Here is a 22,992-nt window from a genome sequence, read left to right as displayed (position 1 = left end):
TTTGTTTAATTCGAAAATATTTGGGGATATTTTTGCATAACAGACACAATGAAAGTTTATAAATTACAATTATTAAACAAAATAGAATTTATTATATATATTGCAATGAAAGTTTGTTTTACATTTCATCTTTTTTAATGTTTTAAAAGATTATATGCCGGAGAAATGGACTTTTTTCTTGGCGCATTAGGGATACTTTTTCTACAAAAAAAAATGTAAAATTACTTAATGTAAATTAAATGATATAACCACAATATTAGAAGAAAATCAAACTTGAGATAAAATTTGTGCCATTTGCACCAAAAAATCTCCCTTTGCGTTATTTAGATATACCGAATCAATACACGGTTCACTCGGTCATATAATATGTTTGTTTGTTTCATTGTACGCCTTTTCCCAACAGTATTTTAGTCATATAGGCGGGTAGTTTCCTAACCATCGTTCCTGGAGAGTTACACCAGTACTAGACAACCTTCCTCCGCGCTAAACTAACAAAAAAAGCATCTCCCGGGGATCGAACCCACGCCAGAGAGCTTACTGTATTAAAAGTCGTCGACTCTATCCCCTCGACCAGGGAGGCGGTATATTGAGGGTATGGTGATATTGTAGCTATAATGTTCACTGTAACTATTTATCAGAACATGAAATAGTAAAATGTTATTCAGAAAACAATACGGTAATCGATTTATACAGTTACGGAATGAAGCGTCCATGCACGTAGTGTTAAGTAACGTAAATGATATTTTCCGATTTTTCTATGTACCGATTTGTTCACTTCGATGTTAATTTTTCGTTTAAGTTAAGCCGTGTTTTGAAACGGGGCATGCGCAAAACAATTTTTGTAGACTGCTCCTAATGATTTTACGCTTAAAATGAGATTCATTCACTGCAATCAGATACGCAAAAATGGATGCCGCCAGCAATCAGTCTGAACACTATGGAGAGGTCTGATGACCTCTCCAATTAAGGTGATCTCTTGAAATATAATGCACAAATACATATTAAATAACATTTAAAGTAAGCATAATGATACATTGCAAGACAGGTCCCAGGGTTCTTGTTTAAATTGATAAAATGTATAACTATGAGAAAAATCACTCACATTATAATTTAAATTGAATTTCCATATATTTTATTTTAGAATTATTTCAAAGACAGAAATTTAGTGTGCACCGTATCTTTTGAAATAACAGTGTGTTCCGTATCATTTCAACATACTTTATGAAAATATGCTAAAACATCACTGCATTCACTCGATACATTGGACATAGTAAATATATCAGATTTAACATGTATTTTTAGCTCACCTGTCACAAAGTGACAGGGTGAGCTTTTGTGATCGCTTTTCGTCCGGCGTCCGTCCGTCCGTCCGTAAACTTTTACTTTAAATGACATCTCCTCATAAACCACTAAGCCAATTTCATCCAAACTTCACAGGAATGTTCCTTTGGTGGTCACCTTTAAAAATTGTTCAAAGAATTTAATTCCATACAGAACTCTGTTTGCCATGGCAACCGAAAGAAAAAACTTAAGATATCTTCTTTTAAAAAATCCTAAGAGCTAGAGCTTAGATTTTTGGCATGAAACATTTTCTAGTGAGTGTCTACCAAGTTTGTTCAAATAAAATCCCTGGGGTCAAAATTGGCCCCGCCCCAGGGGGTCATTGATTTTCCCTATATGCATATAGTAAAAACTTAAAAAATCTTCTATTAAAGAACCCAAAGAGCTAGAGCTAAGATATTCAGCATGAAACATCTTCTTATGAGTGTCTACCAAGTTTGTTCAAATAAAAGCCCTGGAGTCAAAATTGGCCCCGCCCCAGGGTGTCATTGATTTTCCCTATATGCATATAGTAAAAACTTAAAAAATCTTCTTTTAAAGAACTCAAAGAGCTAGAGCTAAGATATTTAGCATGAAACATGTCCTTATGGTTGTCTACCAAGTTTGTTCAAATAAAAGCCCTGGGGTCAAAATTGGCCCCGCCTGGGGGTCATTGATTTTCCTTAAATGTGTATAGTAAAAACTTAAAAAATCTTCTTTGAAAAAACCCAAAAAGCTAGAGTTTAGATATTAAGCATGAAACATCTTCTAGTGAGTGTCTACAAAGTTTTGTCAAATAAAAGCCCTGGGGTCAAAATTGGCCTCGCCCCGGGGGGTCATTGATTTTCCCCTTTATGCATATAGTAAAAACTTAAAAAATCCTTTTTGAAAAAACCCAAATAGCTAGAGTTTAGATATTAAGCATGAAACATCTTATAGTAAGTGTCTACAAAGTTTGTTCAAATAAAAGCCCTGGGGTCAAAACTGGCCCCGCCCCAGGGGTGTCATTGTTTTTAACTATATGTATAGTAAAAACTTAAAAATCTTCTTTTAAAAAACCCAATGAGCTAGAGCTTAGATGTTTAGCATGAAATATCTTCTTATGGGTGTCTACCAAGTATGTTCAAATAAAAGCCCTCGGGTGAAAATTGGCTCTGCCGGGGGGGGGGGGAGATCATTGTTTTTCATAATATGTGTGTAGTAAAAACTTAACATTATGAAACATCTTCTAATGAGTGTCTTCCAAGTTTGTTCAAATAAAAGCCCTGGGGTTTAAACTGGCCCCGCTCCGGGGGCCTATATACAGGTGAGCGACCCCAGGGCCATCATGGCCCTCTTGTTCTATGAAATAGTGACAAAATACATATGACATATAGCCCCGGCTATGAAAAGAAAACTGTACTCGAATGTTCTCAAAAACCATTCAGGGGTTTTCAGAATTTTGATATACCGTAAAAAGCTGATAAAATTACGGGTACTCTGCGCCTTATCTGATCAAAATCGGTCGAGTAATAAATAAGTCATGAATAAAAAACAAACCTAAATCGGGTGAAAAGTCGGCGTGCTCCGTACCCGAAAAGTCACGTGGTATGGCCACATTGGTTTAAATATCGACTGATTACGGTGTTCTTGGACATAAGTAACATTTTAAGTCTCACTAAACCGCTATGCACGATGGTACACTGATGCAATGGTAAGGATGCAAAGATAAAAAGATGCAATGATGAAACAAAGATGGCACAATGGTGAAATCACGATGATGCGATGACACGATGGTGAAAACAATATCGCGTTTTTATCATCATGCCATCGTATTTTCACCATCGTAACATCGTATTTTCACCATCGTTACATCGTATTTTCACCATCGTAACATCACGTTTTTATCATCGTGCCTTCGTTGTTTCACCATCGTACCATCGTTGTTTCACCGTCGTACAATCGTTGTTTCACTTTCGTACAATCGTGTTTTTATTATCGTACCATCGTGTTTTCATCCTCGTACCATCGCCCTTGCACCATTATACCATTGTGAACGGGATTAAATGTGTTTCAGTGTACGCCTTCAGGTTCAGCCAATCAAATTTCTTAAATTAAAGATATTAGAATTAATAGTTCCACTGTAGGTTTTAGGGTTAATTATCAGTTTAAGCGCTTGAGTTTAAACTCTTTAATTTTACGCTATACGTCACAGTATTTTTGCAATGGCCTGTATGTTTGGCTCCTCCCCCTAACAAGTCATTTAATCTCGTTCGCGCATGCTTAGTAGACTGGGTATATAAACCGAGCACGCTTCTGCAAATTCCTTTTCCATCCAGTCTACGAGCTCCTGAAGCTGCCCTGAACCAACACGGAAAAATACCCACCCGCCCTTCCCATTTGCCTTGCTGTTTGTCTCTTTTTTCTGTTTTCCGCGGTACTTAGCCCTTCTTCGTCATGGCTGGAATTATCATTTCAACAGTCAATATTGGTTTTGCGACATCTGGAAGTTTACCAACGTCGACTCCAGACCCTTATCATTTGAATCCGACGTCGGTTCAAAACATACACTTAACTGGCCTGTGCATAAGCATAAACTCATTTCAAACACCTTAGGGATGCAACTGACTTTCGGATATTTCACAATTTGTAGAATAGTCATTAGATAACCTGTAACCGATGACGGTTCAAAACAAAGCACTGTTTTCAGATGCCATAATTAACTTAATCTATGTGTAAATAAAACACATATTGTCTTTAAAAAAATGAGATAATGGTTATTATCATTACATTGTTATACATGGTTTCAAGCAAACCTACATTAAATATCACACTACCTTCTACTATTTAATTAAAATAATATTTTTCTTAAACAGAACTTTTCTCTTTAGTGAGTTGTATGTATTTTGTATTTTATGTTTATTGGCATATCTGAGCAGGTCCGTTGTTTTATATTCCGTGGAATAGTCTGAGGAGGTTTCCTCCGTGCATGCCAACGGATGCTACAGTTCTTCTTAAAAAAGGGGTTTTACGTAGGCGGCCAGTATTCCTAAGACGAATATACGATCAAACCTGTTGAGTCATTGTTCTAGTTTGAAATTCTACGGCAGTTTTGATCGTGATATGCTTGATAATTTTTATTGATAATATTTATAAAACGTAATTTATAAGCTTCCGATTTCAAGTGTTTAACCTTTTCCCTTATATAAGCGTGTTTCGACGGCTTTTTGCCCCCCCGCTTTTTTGAGGCCTCAAACAGTGAAAAAATGCCCTATTTAGGCCCCAAACACTGTCTTTTGTTTGAGAAATGTTGTTAAAAAAAGTGACCATTTTTTCGGCGCCGTCCCCCATCCAAATATTACATCAGGGGGTTGCCAGAAGGGGGATGTGCCCCCTTCTGTTTGGGGGGTTTGAAGGGGGGCGGAGTCCCCCTCATCGCCAAGAAAATTTTGGACTTGTGAGAGGCTTTAAATGACCCCAGGTCGATCATAAGGTAACGTGTAACCAACGCTGAAAAGCCTTTGACTCTATCTCAATCCCTTGAGAAGTTGCAGCACTTTGAAATAAATTTTGATGGAAAAATTCGAGGCAAAAAAGGGATTTTTGGCAATTTTGAGATGTCCCCTCGTTGCCATGGTAACAAGAAATTTAAGACTGAGCATGTCGTTACAAAGGCAATGGTCCAGTCAACATTTGTGCCAAGTTTGATTAGTATTGAAGCATTTTTCATAGTTTCATAGCAGTTTGAACTTGTAACAGGAGGCTTTTCAGTGAAAATGGCCATTTTTCACAATATGCTCATGGGGGAAAGGGTTAATTATCATATCTGGCATTTTTCAGCACGTTGTCTCTTTTTGGAATTATAATTTTAATTGATTATATCTGAATAAACATATTAAGTTTCCGATATCCGGAGCAATTTATAAAATGTCACTGCCGACTGTTCGGATATGAGATTTAGTCATATAATATTATAATTGATATACATGTAATTGTTAATATCATTCTATTACCAATTGTCTGGAATATTTAATGCTCTTATTCAGCCATGGACAAGGCGAAAATCTAACATAAAATTACAGGTTTTTGCAATCGATGACGAAGCAAAACAAATTTTATAATATTCTATTTTATATAAAAGGTTCAAACTCTATTAACTTTATGATTCTTAATGACCAGTCATGACGGAAATTTTATGCCAACCAAAAATAAAATAAGTTAAACATATATGTTGCATTTATTATCATTTGTTCCTTTAAAGTGACTATGTTCGAAAAATAATATATCATAACCCTATTGATGCTGCCATTTGACATGAGGTAAAACGGCGAACCTCGATTCTAAAAAAAAATCTGCCGTTGGAAAATATGTGACAAATAATTCATAAAAAACACATGAGACAAATGTGCTTTATTGTCCCTTAAAAAACTTGATCGGAGCACATTTGTCACACAAATGAGTTTTTTGGGGTCCCATTTGTCTCGTGTGGGACAAATGCGACCTCATCGGTCTTACGTAAGACAATTGTGCTCCGAGACAAATGTGCTCCTACACTGCTAGGCTGCTAACTTCACAAATTTCGAAGCGTCAAAATGAAAAAAATAAGTTCAATATTTTTTAAAAATAAAGATCACGATATTGAAACAAGACGTGGGATGGTCTAAGTATGTGCTACCGATTCATTTCCGACGGTTTTCATGTTTGTACTATCCTTAGTTTTCTTTAGGCTGCTAGGCTGCCAGGCTTTTAGGCTGCTAACTTCACAAATTTCAAAGCGTCAGAATGAAAAAAATATGTTAACATAAAGTTCAACATCTTAAAAAAATAAAGATCACGATCTTAAAAAAAGGCGTGGAATGATCTAAGGAAGTGCTACTGATGTATTTCCGACCGTTTTCATGTTTGTACTATTCTAAGTTTTCTTTATTAAGGCTGCCAACTTCAGGCTGCTAGGCTGCCAACTTCACGAACATATATTTTTGATGAGGAATTCTGAAATTTTAGCAAGTTTTTCTGTTATCTTCTGGAGGCATACTGCTTTAACGTGAACTATATGTGGAATATTCTACAAAATTCAAAGGTCTAGTTAGAACTATAAATGGGTTTTATTGTCGCTACTCACCGTTAAAAATGGCAACACTTGGTTTTAATTTCTTGTGCAGTTTTTCCATGATGAGGAGCACTAAAAGTTGAGAAGTTCCATAACACATCATCATATACCCTACCATCGATATGCCGACAGTCAAAGATCCATACAACTGAAATAACAAAAGAAATTAGTTGAACAAATAAAATAAAAAGCAGTTTAACCCCGTACGAGTATCTTTTATAAGATACTTCTTGCTTAATGTTTAAGAACTATGAGACTTAAATAGACACGAGAGAGGAACTGTTACACGAAGGATGGAGTTCTTAAGATAACTCCTGACAAGTTATCATAAGAACTCCATCCTTCGTGTTACAGTTCTTCCCACATGAATAAAGTTTGATGTAAGAAAAACAAAACATATTTGTACATGTACCAAATAGTTCACTGTCGCGATTATCCGTTTTTAAACGGGTACGGGTATTTTTTCGTCTGTGCATTTAACTAAAACCAATAACCGGTAACTGAGATTAGAATAAGATAATGTCCAGATTTAATTTTTTTTTCATTTCAGTTCATCAAGATAACAGAAAAACTACTGTCTCATTAAATTTCAAAATTCCTCCTAAAAATACAGTTGAAAATAAAAATTGAAATGAAATTAGAATAACAAGATATGACATTTTATCACACACCCGTGTCGATTTTGCGACTCCTTAAAATGGTATTGCACGGTCGTGCATATCTTTTAACGTGGCGCCATAAGCCTTATACAAACATATAGCGTAAAGACGCACTAAATGTTAGCGTTATACTATAAGCGCGTCAATCAAAAATGACTTTTTTTCACTTTAAACGGTCTATGGGTATATGATAAAAAGAATATTAAATTCGTGTAGGTTCCATACTGAATTTATTGAACCCATTGAATAAAATGATATTATGCTCGCCAGAGGCTCGCATTACATTATTGGCTCGCATTACATTATAAGAATCTAACATTGGCTGCCGGTACAGACCGGAATATCTAGCTGAAGGCGGTAACAAGGCTCTGTCGAGTTTCCGTTAAACAGTTACCCGAGAGCTAGATATTCCGGTCGGTACCTACAGTCGGTGTTTGGTTCTTTTTCTTGCATATTACATATTGATTATTTTCAGAACAGAAATTACGAAAATTGATATTCTCATTACGCATTTTTTTTCTTATAGTAGCGTATGAACCCACAACATCATTCATAACAGTAGAATGACGTCATCCTTAACGCATTTTTGGGTAATTTCAGGTATTTTCATCATTTTTTGTTAACCCTTTACCTCAGCACTTTGAAATCAATTTTGATGGTAAAAATCAACGCAAAATAGTGATTTTTGGCAATTTTGAGATGTTCCCTCGTTGCCATGGTAACAGGAAATTTAAGCCTGAGCATGTTGTTACAAAGGCAATGGTCCAGTCAACATTTGTGCAAAGTTTGATTAGTATAGGGAAGCAGTTTTTTTTTTATAGTTTTATAGCAATTTGAACTTGTACCGGGAGACTTTTCAATGAAAACGGCTATTTTTTTTTACAAAATGCTCCTGAAGTAATGGGTAAAAGGCGCGCGGTGTAGGAGCACATTTGTCTCGGAACACATTTGTCTCACGAGGTGTGACCGATGTGCTCGTAAACATTCATATTTGCGACAAATTGGAAATTAGACAGATGTGTTCGAAACACAATAGAAAGGACACTCGAAGCACATTTGTCTCACATTCTTCCATAAAATTCTAAAAAGGTAATAATTATGCCCGTCCGTTATACCGGCTCCCAGCCATTGTTCTGTGGTTTCTGTATTTATAATACCGTTTTTAGGTCACTTCCAATATGTAGCAAGTCCATACTTATCATTAATTGTGACACGTTTCTTTCCGATGCTTCAACTTTTATAAATGATTTAAGAAATATTCTAAGCAACAACAAGGTATTCCGCATTTGAACCCTGGACAGACTTCCTCGCATGAATAGTTCGACGCCCAGATTAAGTGTCAAACCTACAGCGGTTCGGGGCAAGTGTTTTTTGGCTTGCAGCCACGGCTGCAAGCCATTTGTTTTGAATAACTTGTTCCGGTAAGGTGGTTTCCTGTTTCCAATTGTTAGTGCATGATTGAACGGGAAACCAGCTGCAATCGTGCCAATCGCAACTTTTCGGCCTTTTCCGTCACTCTTCGGATTAATGATAATAGCCGATGTAGTTCCGATTGCAATCGTGACAATTCGGGCGATTCCGTCATACTGCGGAATCAGACGAAGTAATATTACGGAAATCTAAGCTATTTTCGGTAATCACAGTTTGTTTATATAAATAGGATTTCTATTTTTACTTGATTTATCGGTTTAAACCGTAATAAATTATAAACGAAATTGTTCCGTTTCAATTGTTTTTCAAGACGCAAAAGTTAGTTTCTTTTATAATTGTTTTTTGTCTGTATTAGTTTTATACAATAGAGAATAGTGATTGTAGTAGTATTCCGTCTTCCGTAATTCAAAAAAATTGTGATAATAAATTGAAACCAAAAAAAATAATTTTTTTTTAAAGGGTTGGGATGAAGGCACAACTGTGCAAGCCTTTCCTTTTAAAAGGAAACTTTATTTTTAATTACTCTGCCATGGAGGCCCCTATTTGATCTAATGGAAAATGAGAATACCATCCCGCACATATTTTGTCTTCATCAGAAATATATATAAAATATCGCCATTTTCCGAGAATTGCTGCTTACAGATCCGCCATTGAAAAAGCACTTTCAACGTGCATGAGTTCCAAAAATCATCAAAATAATACCATTATTATAGAATATCGGGCCTCACAGAATCTGGCGAAAAGCGACATTCCGACGAGACACGAAGAGAGGCACGATATTGTAGCACGAGATCTCGCAATGTCGAAGTATCCCTTCCCACGAGATTATACTGTAGAATATAGTGCCTCGCTTCATGTTTTGCAGGATTTTCGCTTTTCGTGTCTCTCAGCAAAATATCGCGCATCGCTTCGTGCCTGTGCTTCTTAAAGACCTGGCTATGGTAAAGGAACCAGCGCTGGAGCCATTTGGCCTTGTCGCGTAATGGCGGACAGGTTATTTAACACTACATTTTAACTCTGCGTGGCCATAGACGTCTAAATTTAAATTTCATCATGGTTATGCTTTTGACATTTTAGTAGAAAATTGCGAGCAAACGACGTATTTGATAGAGTGAATTTTAATTTTAGTATCGTGGGTTCTTCCACGTCACAGCAATGTGATTTTTAAGTGATTTTACAGTAACAAGTATATAGAATATATTAGGGAATACTATTTAGCGGTATATTGCCCCGAAGGATTTTCTTGTCTCGCGTCGACGTACGAGATGTGAAGCGAGACGCGAGATCCCTGCGAGATGCGAAACGACATTCAAATATCACTCGATTACGGTGCTCCGTTTGGACATAAGTTACATTTTTAGCTCGACTATTCGATAAGAATAAGTAGAGCTATTGTAGTCACCCGAGCGTCGGCGTCGGCGTCTGCGTCGGCGTCGGCGTAATCACTTATGTTAAAGTTTTTGTAATAGTTCAAATATTTTCAAAGTCCATTGACATATTGCTTTGAAACTTTGCACACTTGTTCACCATCATGACCCCAACCTGTAGACAGGAGGAGGTAACTCTATCAAGCATTTTGACAGAATTATGCCCCTTTTTTGACTTAGAATTTATGTTAAAAGTTTTTGTAATAGTTCAAATATTTTCAAAGTCCATTGACATAATGTCTTTGAGACTTTGCACACTTGTTCACCATCATGACCTCAGCCTGTAGACAGGAGGAGGTAACTTTATCAAGCATTTTGACAGAATTATGCCCCTTTTTCGACTTAAAATTTACGTTAAAGTTTTTGTAATAGTTCAAATATTTTCAAAGTCCATTGACATATGGCTTTGAAACTTTGCACACTTGTTCACCATCATGACCCCAACCTGTAGACAGAAGGAGGTAACTCTATCAAGCATTTTGACAGAATTATGCCCCTTTTTTGACTTAGAATTTACGTTAAAGTTTTTGTAATAGTTCAAATATTTTCAAAGTCCATTGACATATGGCTTTGATACTTTGCACACTTGTTCACCATCATAACCCCAACCTGTAAACAGGAGGAGGAACTGTATCAAGCATTTTTTTTACTATCAAGCACTAAGAATAGTCGAGCGTTGCTGTCCTACTGACAGCTCTTGTTTGTCTCCCTGAACCGCTATATACGATGGTACAATGGTGAAAGCACGATAGAACGATGATGAAACAACGATAGCACGATGGTGAAATCACGATGATGCGATGTCGCGCTAGTGAGAATAATACCGCGTTTCCATCATCATGCCATCACAGTTTCACCATCGTACCATCGTATTTTCACCATCGTTACATCGTGTTTTCACCATCGTACCATCACATTTTCATCATTGTTCATTCGTTGTTTCACCAACGTACCATCGTTGTTTCACCATGGAAAATCGTTGTTTCAATTTCGTATCATCGTGTTTTCACCATCGGACCCTCGCGTTTTCATCATCGTACTATCGCGCTTTCACCACTGTACCATCGTGAACGGGATTCCGTATGTTTCAGGTTCAGCCAATCAAATTTCTTGAATAAGAGATATTAGAATAAATAGTTCCATTGTAGGTTTTAGGTTTAAAGTTTCATAAAAAAACATTAGCAAACCTATAGATGATTATATTTGACATCAGGTAATACGGCGAAATCATTTATGTCGTGTGGAAAATATATGACAAATAATTCATAAATCAAAGGGCTGCAAGCTCTGTGGTATTTTCTGATCTTTGCAATCTAAATCATACTGACTATCTGTATGTATTTTCCTATATAGGTTTATTTTTATATACTATAATTCATCTTACGCAGCGACTGCGTTAAGATTTTTTTCTATAACAGTTTGAGATTGATACATATGGAATTTTGCATGACTAGAGTTGCATCAAAAATCATTTTTTATGACAGCCACACTTTATCCTTGCATATCGTGGCTACTTCCTTAAAAAAGACACTTCAAAAAAAAAGTTGCCTCGACTAGGATTTGAACCTTAGGCCTCTCACACCCTAAACGAGCGCGATACGAGCGCGATACCCCTGCACCACGGTGAAGTAATACGTAATATGTAGCCTGAATAAAAACAAATACATTGTAATTCTAAATTGAGAATTTCCATTTCGTGTTTGTAATCCTTATCAATTTCGAGGTATTTTGTTCACGATAAACCTGTTTAACACTGATAAAAATAATTTAGCGAAAATCTTCTCGCCAAAACAGTCCGACATGTATATATTCCACTACTCGGCAGTCAGATTTATTTGTATACTACGCCCTGGAGTATTCAGTAATCGACATAGCTAAAAATAGCATTTTCATTGATTAAAATGATATTCATCCGCGAAATTTGTGATTGTAACCGCATATTTCTATTGACTAATCTGAACTTTCAATGCACTGTAATTCGTTTTAAATGCCTACATTAAAAATTATTCTGTCTTTTAAATAGCTGGTTTTTAAGCAGTTTTGAGTAAGAACTACTTTGCGTTGTTAGGTCTGTTAGGAAAGTTTGTGTTAGACCGTGGATGTTAGCTATGTATTTACTGATCTTGCGATCAGAAAATACAAAAATGACACGAGACAAATGTGCTTTCTTGTCCCTTAAAAAAACATGAGACAAATGTGCTTTCATGACCCTTAAAAAACTTGATCGGAGCACAGTTGTCACACAAATGAGTGTTTTTGGGTAGACAATTGTAGCGCGAGGGCTACAGTTGTAAATTCATTTCAAACCTATTTCACAATTTTCACGTTTCCGAAATATTTTGACCATATAAACGACCGGAATGACCATAATCACTCGATCAGTAAATGCCTTAAAGTAAATGTTTTTGGTTGGTATCTCGTAAACTGTTGCTTTAAAATCTAAATGACTTTTACGTATGTCATAGTATTAGTCAGGTATAACATGTTATATCATGAGAGTAACTGCTACTATTAGTAAATGTAAATGTAAAAGTATTCTTATAGTCTGTCCAATCAAATTTGAATATTCCATTTTTTATTTAATATAATAATAAAATCATTTAAATTAATGTCATGTTAACCGTCAATATCTCTAGGCATGTTTTTTTATTTTTTTCATAAAGTCAGTAATATGATCAAAATGTTAAAATGATATTTTTCCCGTTGACTTACGTTGTAACCTGACGTGACGTCCATTTCAAAATGGCGGCGCCCATACAGACGTCATTTAGAGTTCGTCTCACAATTAGCGTAAAATGTACTCAGTAATTATAAAAAAAATTGATTATTCTTATTTACTAAATGATCAATAGCTAAATGTTATCATTAAAATGAAAAATTAGAACAAAGTTGGTGTCAAAAAGGCAATTTTACTAGCAACCATTCTTTAAAATAATCAAAATCATTTGAAGTGAAAATATCAGTAACCGCTTTATAAATTCTAACACAAATTTTTTTATATAATTACCATGATATACTGTCGTGTTATATATTCTTTTTAAGAGAAATAGAGCAATGAAGTGATTTGATTAGATAGCTTTTCAATCAAGCGCGTATCTCGAATACAGCAACGCGTCGTAGGGGAACGGGCAAATTAGCAATAAGACTAAACAAGAGCACCGCTAGGCGGAGCATTATATGCCCGAAAGTACTTTAGCTGTGGGTTGATTAATGCTTGAGTTATTGAGCGAAAACTGTTTCCAGTTTAAAGGTGATAGTAACTTTGATCTTTGACCTTGTGACCCTGAAATCAATAGGGGTCTTCTACCCAATATGGAAATCATCCTATGAAGTTTGGATACTGTGGTCCAAATAGAACTTAAGTTATGCTGCGGAAACCATTTTCAGTTTTAGGGTAATAGTAACCTTGACCTTTGACTTTGTGACCCCAAAATCAATAGGGGTCTTCTACCCAATATGGACAATCATCCTATGAAGTTTGAATACAGTGGGCCAAATGGAACTTAAGTTATGCTCCGGAAACCATTTTCATTATTTAGCTAATAGTGACCTTGACCTTTGACTTTGTGACCCCAAAATCGATAGGGATCTTCTACCCAATATGAACAATCATCCTATGAAGTTTGAATACTGTGGACCAAATGGAACTTAAGTTATGCTCCGGAAACTATTTTCAGTTTAACGGTAATAGTGACCTTGACCTTTGACTTTGTGACCCCAAAATCAATAGAGGTCTTCTACCCAATATGGACAATCATCCTATGAAGTTTGAAAACTGTGGGCCAAATGGAACTTAAGTTATGCTCCGGAAATTATTTTCAGTTTTAACGGTAACAGTGACCTTGACCTTTGACATTGTGACCCCAAAATCAATAGGGGTCTTCTACCAAATATGGACAATCATCCTATGAAGTTTGAAAACTGTGGGCCAAATGGAACTTAAGTTATGCTCCGGAAACCATTTTCAGTTTTACGGTAATAGTGACCTTGACCTTTGACTTTGTGACCCCAAAATCAATAGGGGTCTTCTACCCTATATGGGCAATCATCCTATGAAGTTTGAATACTGTGGGCCATATGGAACTTAAGTTATGCTCCGGAAACCAAATTGCTGACGGACGGACGGACGGACAGATGGACTCCAGGTGGTATAACATAATATGCCCGAAATTCTTTCGGGCATATAAAAATAGTTCTTCGTTAATTAATGTTTAATTTACATAATTCTGTAGTTGTCTGAATTCTGTCCATTAGTATGTATCTCGTCTATTCAAAAATAATTAAATTAACCAGGTCCGATGGGATACAAACATGTTACCCTTCTTATTTCGGGTGCGATGTTCGTGCGCTAAAACTTTCCGAAGGTTTCAACTTTAACAAGAAATCGCAATTAAATACTATATTATCATGCAAATCAGACAAGAAATATATAGAAAGGAGAACATATTCACTATACGTTCAGCATTGGTTTGCTTGTAACCACAGTGTCTACTTTAACTTACTCCTTCGCTAATGAGAGAACACAGTCTCGGGTTCGAGGAAAATGTAAATTACAAATGTATAAGAATATAATATATATGCTTTCTAGTTTAAGCAATCAGTTTTTTGTCTCACATGTCAACAAAATGTCCAGAAATACCGGCAGTGATTTGATATTATTAAGAATAAGTTTGAATTGTAGCGTTCAATAAGCGACAACAATATGTGTGTGTGTGTGTGTGGTTTTTTTTTTTTTGGTAGACTCAAAGTGTTACATATTCTGTTAATATGAATGGTAGTTCGAAGTCTTGGATGACGAGGTAATATATAGGGAAATCATTTCTGATAAATATATAAAATAGTTTAAAAACATAAAATCAAAACGAAGATTATTGGCGACGCCGGTGAGCGGCGTCGTCTATTATGGAATGCTTTTTATTTTTGCCTAGGGAAGGAGCTGTTATTATTAGCAGTTAATTTCATGTTGTGTTAATTAGTTTTATTTTGATTCGTAAAAATCAAGTAAACAGATGTGTTGTTATATTTGTATTTAATAACTTTATGTAAAAAGCATGTGCATTGTGATATTATTTTCACGAAATTGCAGGTTAAGTTTAACAGCTTGTCCCTTAGTTTTATTGACAATACTAAAACCCGGATTTCGAATATCGTTGTGGTCTAGATTGAGGCCGTATCAGTTCATTCATTCATTTATACATTTTCAAAATTTTCCTACAAGAAGAAAGTTCACCTGCAATTGAGTATAAGGATAGGTAATGGAACTGTTGTAAACGATTATCCTATTGATTTTATCCTTATTACATTTATCTGTTGCGCAGAATGGTTGTTTTTACAAAGTGTACCAGTATCCGGATGTTGAAAGCTATCCGATTTTCTGCAATTACTGCTGTCACATGGCCATCTATTTTTTATGAATACTTTACCATTAATTTGCATGGCTTAATAAAACTGAGCATGCAGCATTTCATAATTTTGCTGTTTAGGGTGTTCTTTTGGGTTTCAGGTTTTCTCTATTTTAAGGGGAAGTAACTCATGTTTACTAAATTATTTGTTGTTTTCTGTCTATCTTAGGTATTACTTATAATACTATTTTTGTTGTATATAATTCACCAGTTGTAAGGTCATCAAAAGCATGTTAATGTTAATGTTAGGATTTCATATTTATTTAATATAAACTGGGAATTATTAATGTTATGTGCATACATGTATATCTTAGACTGTAGTATATTGATATGTTGAGACTTATAATTTTTCTGCATTTAAAGAGATACAGTTATGTCATTATTATTAAAGGGATGAGACTTTCATTTAAAGTTATAAATGATAAAACATGTATTGATTGAAAATGTCCTTAAACTTGGATCAAGCAATATAATTAATAAAGTCTCAAAAAATCATATTCTGAATAGATATTCTATTTTTTTTTCTAACATGTGCATAGTTTGAAAAGGACAGCTTCTGTCTTATCTATTTGTAATGAAGGGACACCGGTCTCAACATCCAGGTCTCCTGAGTCAACCCGACAACAGACTGTACATAGAGTAGATTGTTACTTGCCCTTGAATAAATTTGTGCACTAAATTTATAGTGGGTAATTTGTGCCACATGAAAACCAACATAGTACAAAAAGTAACCGGGCGCCAGATGAAAACATGAAAATACAATCTACCACAAAGTGGTTTGTTTGTTGCATTTTCATGTTTTTGCCCGGTGCCCTTGATGCAAAATACAAATCAGCCTTCATAAAATTTCTTATGTTGGTCACAGGTTTGAGTTCTGGTCAAGCTCAAAGTTTTTCTCAATCTGTGACTGCATATAAGCATGAGTTCAATTTCCTATGCTCTGTAACATAAGAAATTCACGGACACAAATCGATATAGTGGGGAAATATGTTGTGGTTTAGAACTGTTTCATTATTAAAGAGAAAATGTGTAGCCGGCCGGATAGCTCAGTTGGTCTTCTGAAAGTCATGGGTTCGAGTCATGGTCAGGCAGTTTCAGTCAGGGTTTAGAAGTGGTTTTTCAATTGACACATGTTTGATTCATTTAACAGATTGCATTATTTGAAATGTACAAAGGCAGTATTGCATGATACTTTTAGATCTACAAAAGGCATTTGATACAGTTTAACACACTATACTGCACATGAAGAAGTTGTTTTTCTTCTTCTTAATGAAACTTCAAGCATCTGCCATATATAATGACATTCTTACATGGTTTAAGTCTTATCTCTGATAGACCGCAGCTGGTGGATGTGGCTGGTACTCATTCTACTACTGCTCTGAGTACCTATGGTGTCCCCCTGATGTTCATTTAAGGTCCTCTTTTATGTCTAATATATGTCAATGACATGTCTTCAACCCTAAGCAATAAGCTTTTATTATAATGCACAGGCACGAGTATCAGACCTGGGAAGAAAAAATATGGCCAGATTGATAAAAAAACCTGTGTTCATCTTAAAAGTGTCAACAACCAAAATAAAATGTAAATAATGATCCCCTTTAAAAATATACTTCAAGTTGATAGTATATTTTTAAAGGGGATCATTATTTACATTTTTTTTCTGGTTTTTATAAACACAGTTTTTTTTATCAATCTGGTCATCTGGTCATATTTTTTCTTCCCAGGTCCGATACTCGTGCCTGTGATTATATGCTGATGACTCAGGAATCCTTGTGTCTCGTAAAATAAATCTGAAGAAATTCTTTCTTATAGCATGAGTCTTATAAGATTGCTTAATTGACTATAAATTGTCTTTGCATCTTGGCAAGACAGAGTCTGTTCTTTTTTGGTTTAAGTTTCAACTGAAACAGGCCCTAGCCTCCAGGTCACATGTAAATAGAAGTATTCCGAATGTACACACATGTGCGCCCGCCATTTTGTTGAAAAAATCTGCTAAAGTAAACTTTGCGGAAAACAATGGTAATTAAGTAAATAAAAAGGATTATTTTATAATTGAGCCTAATAATTTGTAATTTCGAATTCATTGCAATGACTTGTGTGCACACTGCTTTGATATGTTATGAAATGGTTCCACGTGCCTCTTGCACAGGTGATTGATAAATTGTCAAATATAGGACTCATTTTCGAGTAAATCAACTGAATAATAAATTATTCACAAAGAATCTGTGTTCAACAATTAACATCGACAGGCTTGAGCCCACTATTCCTCGGTTGAGAGGCGGAGATCCGGACCATTATGTCAACACTCTCTTATTTTATTTAGAATTTCACAGTTTATTAAACTTTCATTTGACAATGTAATACATTTCTAGAAGAATATTTGTAATATACTGTGAACTTTAGGCTAAACATTCTCTCATAATCAAAAATGTTCATTTACAATGTACGAGATCATTTTGGTTCGGTTTTCATTGGCTGTTAGTTATAGCTTATAAATGTGTAATTCCTTATTAGATGTTATGTTATTGCACTCTTGATAGTTTATGTTGCAAAGATGTGTGCTTTGAAGGTTAATTATAGAATCAATTTTATTCTAGTACAGAGGATGATAAGGGGGCAGGGGACATATTCGAATGATGGCCCCGGTCAAATTTTTTAATAACTCAAATTTTTTAATAACTCAGACATGGTGTTTTGAAGGTACTGATAACTTCTGATATTTCTCTGTCATTGTAATTCTTTCTTGTTTGTGTGTAGGAAATGAGATATATTTTTGGGTTTTTACCCGAAACTAAGCATTTTGGTAGCTTTGTATGCATTTCTGACTCTCCGAATGGAGGTGAAAAAGTTAAAAATCAAGCTTTGACAGTTGGCGCCAAACAAGTAAGAAATTTCGGATAAATTTTGTGAAAAATCTAAACGTATGACAGACACTTTATTTGTCATTTCTGAAAATGCCATAGCTTGCACTGCGTGTTACTGATATTTTTAAAGGAATCGGGCGGATTCTTGAGTATGCTGCACCTTCATGAAGATTGCCCATATTGGTATATTTTAGGTGTGATTTTGGCTGGGTGGGGGTAAATATAAATTGCTGTCAGTCATTTTTTGAAGGAGCAATGCATGCAAACTATTATTCTCTTCAATGTATGTCATATATCATTGAATAATGCTGTGCAACTGGTTATCTGCCTGTGAAACAGATTTTGAAATATTTGGAATTGTGTTTCTGGTCACACTGAAATACAAAATTTTTCATTTTTAGGTCCCCTGCCCCCTAAATCTGACTGAAACATTTCAATGGAGGAACAGCCTATACTTTCATTGACTTCACAGACAAGTAACAAAACCAATACACCTGTATGAAAATTACAATGGAAGATGAAGAGGGCTACATCACTGTATTTGTTCTTATAGACGAGTTTAACTCGGCTTCCTTCTGAAAGCATTAACAAAGACAAACTTGGTTGTATTCAAATTGTTTCAAAAACGTTCAATATTTCAATGACATAAAGAGTGCAAACATGAAGTGATAAATTACAGTTTGGATCAGCTTATTTTACTTTTATGAAAAGTCATCGTTATTCCCTTGTTTAAATTCAATTGTGCTATTGAAAAACTCTGAGAAATAATAGATTCTTAACTAATGATCATGTTAAATATATTTTTGACGTGTTTGTTTAAATTCCATCTTTTATATAATTTTTATAATTATCTTGTTAACAAACACACTTAAAAGTGAACTTAAAGTTTGGTTATTTTTCTATTTCTTTTTGCAATTACCGCAAGTAAAACCAATGAGCAAATCTGCCTTCTTATTTGCCAGAATCATCCAATGAAAGTCATTAATATTTATATCAGGGTTCTAGAGGTTTGACAACTAAGGTAAGACATCGTGATAGTGTAGAGCTTCTATGGTATAATATGAATCATTTTTAAGTTACCTTTCTTAACAACGTGTATATCACTTTATTTACATTAATAACAATTATATAATTCATAACAGAACTTTTAATGATAATTCTGCTTTTATATTAATGACTTTCCCCGAAACTTTACAAATATTTTTTAAAGATTTTGATTTTTTTCAGGCGTGTCACAATTTTTATTTTTAAATAACGGTGTATAAAGAAATTATTAGCTTACTAGTCTCATTATTGGGACTAAACATGCTTTTAATGTGGTGTTATAATCAATAAGTGTATTTTGTTTTGTTTTGATCGTAAATAAAAAAGTTCTTTAAAATTAAAATATCATAATTTTCTTGTAATTTTGTTTATGTTTAGCTCCCCGGAAAACAAAATTATGACAAAATGAATTAAAAATGGTTATACCGGTATATATGTTGTCCATAAAGCAAACTTTGTTTGTTGAAAATTGTAACATGACCAAGTTGTAAAAAACAATATTTAACATCGTCCACATTTTAATAGTGGCTTAGTCAATCAATTTTAAATGCATGGGATCGCGAAAATTATGTATTAGGAAGATAAAGATTACGTTATATTATTAGTTCCATAAGAAATACATCTGAAGCTCCAATATCTGGCAAGTTAACTGAATATTTTTCTTCAAAACAGGTTTACAAGTTAACCTAAACACTCTTTTCTTAAGACATTTAAAAAGACGGCCGTCCAGCAATAAATTGATTAATCTGTTTTCTATCTTGCTGTTTTAATGCCTTTATCATAAGTTATAAAAATCAGAATGTAACACAGGCAATACTGCAAATACTAAGAAATTACATGCGGAAGGCATTACATGCCTCAAATTCAGGATACCGCAGTTCATCATATCGTACATTTAACAAATACTAACATTCCTTTGTATTAAATAATAATGCCCACGTAACTCAAAAGATCTTTCAATGATTTTATTATGCATCGACTTGCCAATTATAACACAATAATTGACATGTTAGTCATCATGCTTCTGTCGAATATTTTTTTAACATCTACTCAAGTAACATTTTCGAATTAGTCGAATCTAAGGCTTTGTAGAACAAGCAATTATCATAGTATTGCAAGCAATCCATTAGTCCCCTACCGGTTAGAACCCCAGCAACATTCTGATGGGCCATTGGCCATTCAATTTTACCAGTGAATGAATGACATAAATGAACTTATATCTTCTGAGTTCTAAGTTTGTTTATATCATAGTAATGTGTTAAGTTTCCCTGCCTAGTAAGGAAATTATGTTTATACAACAGATAATCAAAAGGTCCAATTTTCTCAGGATGAATAAGTATAACTTATGTTTCAACTTTTCTCTCTTTTAAGTAAATTTGTTGGAAAAAATCTTTAAAAGTGATCTCAGGAAACAATTTTTATCAACAGACAGACAGACAGACAGACTGAAGGAGACTCTTAAGTTATTTTTTTAAACATCCCTGTTCCAAAATATTACATATTTTAATGCAAAATTCTTAAAGAGGAGATAACTCTTGAAATAACAATGCCAGATTTATGAACATTGATGTGAGTTTTACTTTAAGTTTAAAGATACCATTTATAGTCACAAAGAAGATAAGTAAAAAAAAAACAATTTTCAAATATAGCATTAACTATAATGTATAGTAAGTAACAAAGATGAAAATTAAAAACAAAAATATAATGCAGGTTCTGATAATGAATGTTTATTTTGAATTTGAAGAAAGTCCATGAAGATATAAGAAAGTTAAAGAATGAATAAGAAAAATTCAAAGTTTAAGGAGGAGATAATCTAAGTTCAAGGGGGACATAATTCTAGAAATAGTCTTGCTAGAGTATTTAACCTTCTCATAAATGTTGAGTGATAATAAGAATCATATATATGAAGTTTGAAGTAGATACATTAACCCATTACTTCATGAGCATTTTGTGTAAAATGGCTGTTTTCATTGAAAAGTCTCCCGTTACAAGTTCAAATTGTTATAAAACTATAAAAACTGCTTCAATACTAATCAAACTTGGCACAAATGTTGACTGGACCATTGCCGTTGCAACAACATGCTCAGGCTTAAATCTTTTGTTACCGAGGCAACGAGGGGACATCTCAAAATTGCCAAAAATCACTATTTTGCGTTGATTTTTTCCATCAAAATTGATTTCAAAGTGCTGCAACTTCTAAATGGATTGAGATAGAGTCAAATGCTTTTCAGCGTTGGTTACACGTTACCTTATGATCAATCTGGGGTCATTTACAGCCTCTCACAAGTCCAAAATTTTCTTGGCGAAACCCCCCAAACAGAAGGGGGCACATCCCCCTTCTGGCAACCCCCTGATGTATCTTTTGGTTGGGGGGCCGCGCCGAAAAAGAGGTCACTTTTTTAACAACATTTCTCAAACAAAAACAAGTGTTTGGGGCCTAAATAAGGCATTTTTTCATCATTTGAGACAACAAAAGGGGGGGGGGGTGAAAAAGGCGTTAAAAGGCGTGTATATGAAGTAATGGGTTAAGATATAAAGAAGTTATTTAAAAAAGACAACATTTTTTCATAAAAATTCAAGGGAAGTAATTCTGATAATTTTTGTGCTAGAGTTGTAAACCATGTCACATAAGATGTGGTTGATGACCAGAATCTTATATTTTAAGTTTTAAGTAAACACCTTAAGAAATAAAGAACTTATAGTGAAAAAGCGTAAAAATTCAAATCAGAAATCTTGAAATTCAGTCAATTTATTGCCATAGCAACCAGAATTTTCAACAGGAAGAAAGGAATATTATATTACTAAATACAATAAGTTGGACCACTCACAATTGTCAGGAGCATCTAATACACACGAGATTCGAGTTTCAAACATTTACACGGTCTTCAATCGCTTTCTACGCCATTAGGCATCCTTGTGTGAAACGTTGCGGTTTTCGTTGCTATTGGCCAATCAGAAGACTCGTTACAAAATATCGAACAGCTGATTGACAATGGCGTAGAAAGGAATGAAAAGACCGTGAAAAGGTTTGAAATTCGAATTTTGCGTGTGTCAGATGCTACTGACGGTTGTGAGTGGTCCAACTTAATGTATTTAGTAATATTATTTAGTAAATTCAAGTGATTTTGACCCGTACTCAGCTGACATACATGTATTAGTCTAAGTTTACGTACCGAATTGTTGTGCCGCAATTCTGTCTACCAAGGATTTTTAGCACGAATTCGCGCGTTTCCTGATAGATATTTCATGAACGGGATGGGCTAGAGACTTGGGGTTGGTCTCATTTTGAAGCTTAATATAAACGTGAAATAGTGATAAAAGTTTTATTTAATTCTCTGGCCAATTGTTTTCACAACGGCCCGGGAAATGAATCCCTTGATCGTAGGCTCGAATCTGGAGTTTCCGGCCTTCTCTTAACTTATAGTATATTTTTAAAGGGGGTCATTATTGAAATTTTTTGGTTGTTTTTGACACTTTTAAGATGATCACAGGTTTTTAATCAATCTGGCCAAATTTTTTCTTCCCAGGTCCGATACTCGTGCCTTTGTATATGCTCTCCCAGTACGTTTAACGTTTATCAGAATAAACTACTGGTTATCCGAGACGTGACTGGTATATATAATTTTGTCTGCAAATCTATATATCTATGTTTTGGGCACCATTATCTAGATTATTTTTTAACAAAACATTATAGGATTATTTTCAAAATGCGAACATAAAACTGACCGTTGTAATTTACATCTAAAAACAACGACG

The 22,992-nt window shown here is 34.7% G+C and overlaps 1 protein-coding gene across 1 annotated transcript in view; it reads right to left on the bottom strand.

Moving 5' to 3' along the window:
- The window catches only part of LOC132739325 (protein unc-93 homolog A-like), a 98,836-nt gene that overhangs the window by 51,633 nt on the left and 24,211 nt on the right, over positions 1–22,992 (bottom strand). Inside the window, exon 3 of the mRNA XM_060727016.1 lies at positions 6,422–6,557. Within this exon, the coding sequence (XP_060582999.1) occupies positions 6,422–6,557 (136 nt within the window). The remainder of the gene's footprint in view (positions 1–6,421; positions 6,558–22,992) is intronic.

This window comes from Ruditapes philippinarum, unplaced genomic scaffold, assembly GCF_026571515.1.
Source record: "Ruditapes philippinarum isolate M1 unplaced genomic scaffold, ASM2657151v2 ctg157_1_1_1_1, whole genome shotgun sequence".
Lineage (NCBI taxonomy): Eukaryota > Metazoa > Mollusca > Bivalvia > Venerida > Veneridae > Ruditapes > Ruditapes philippinarum.
This window is presented reverse-complemented; position numbering and strand designations above follow the sequence as displayed.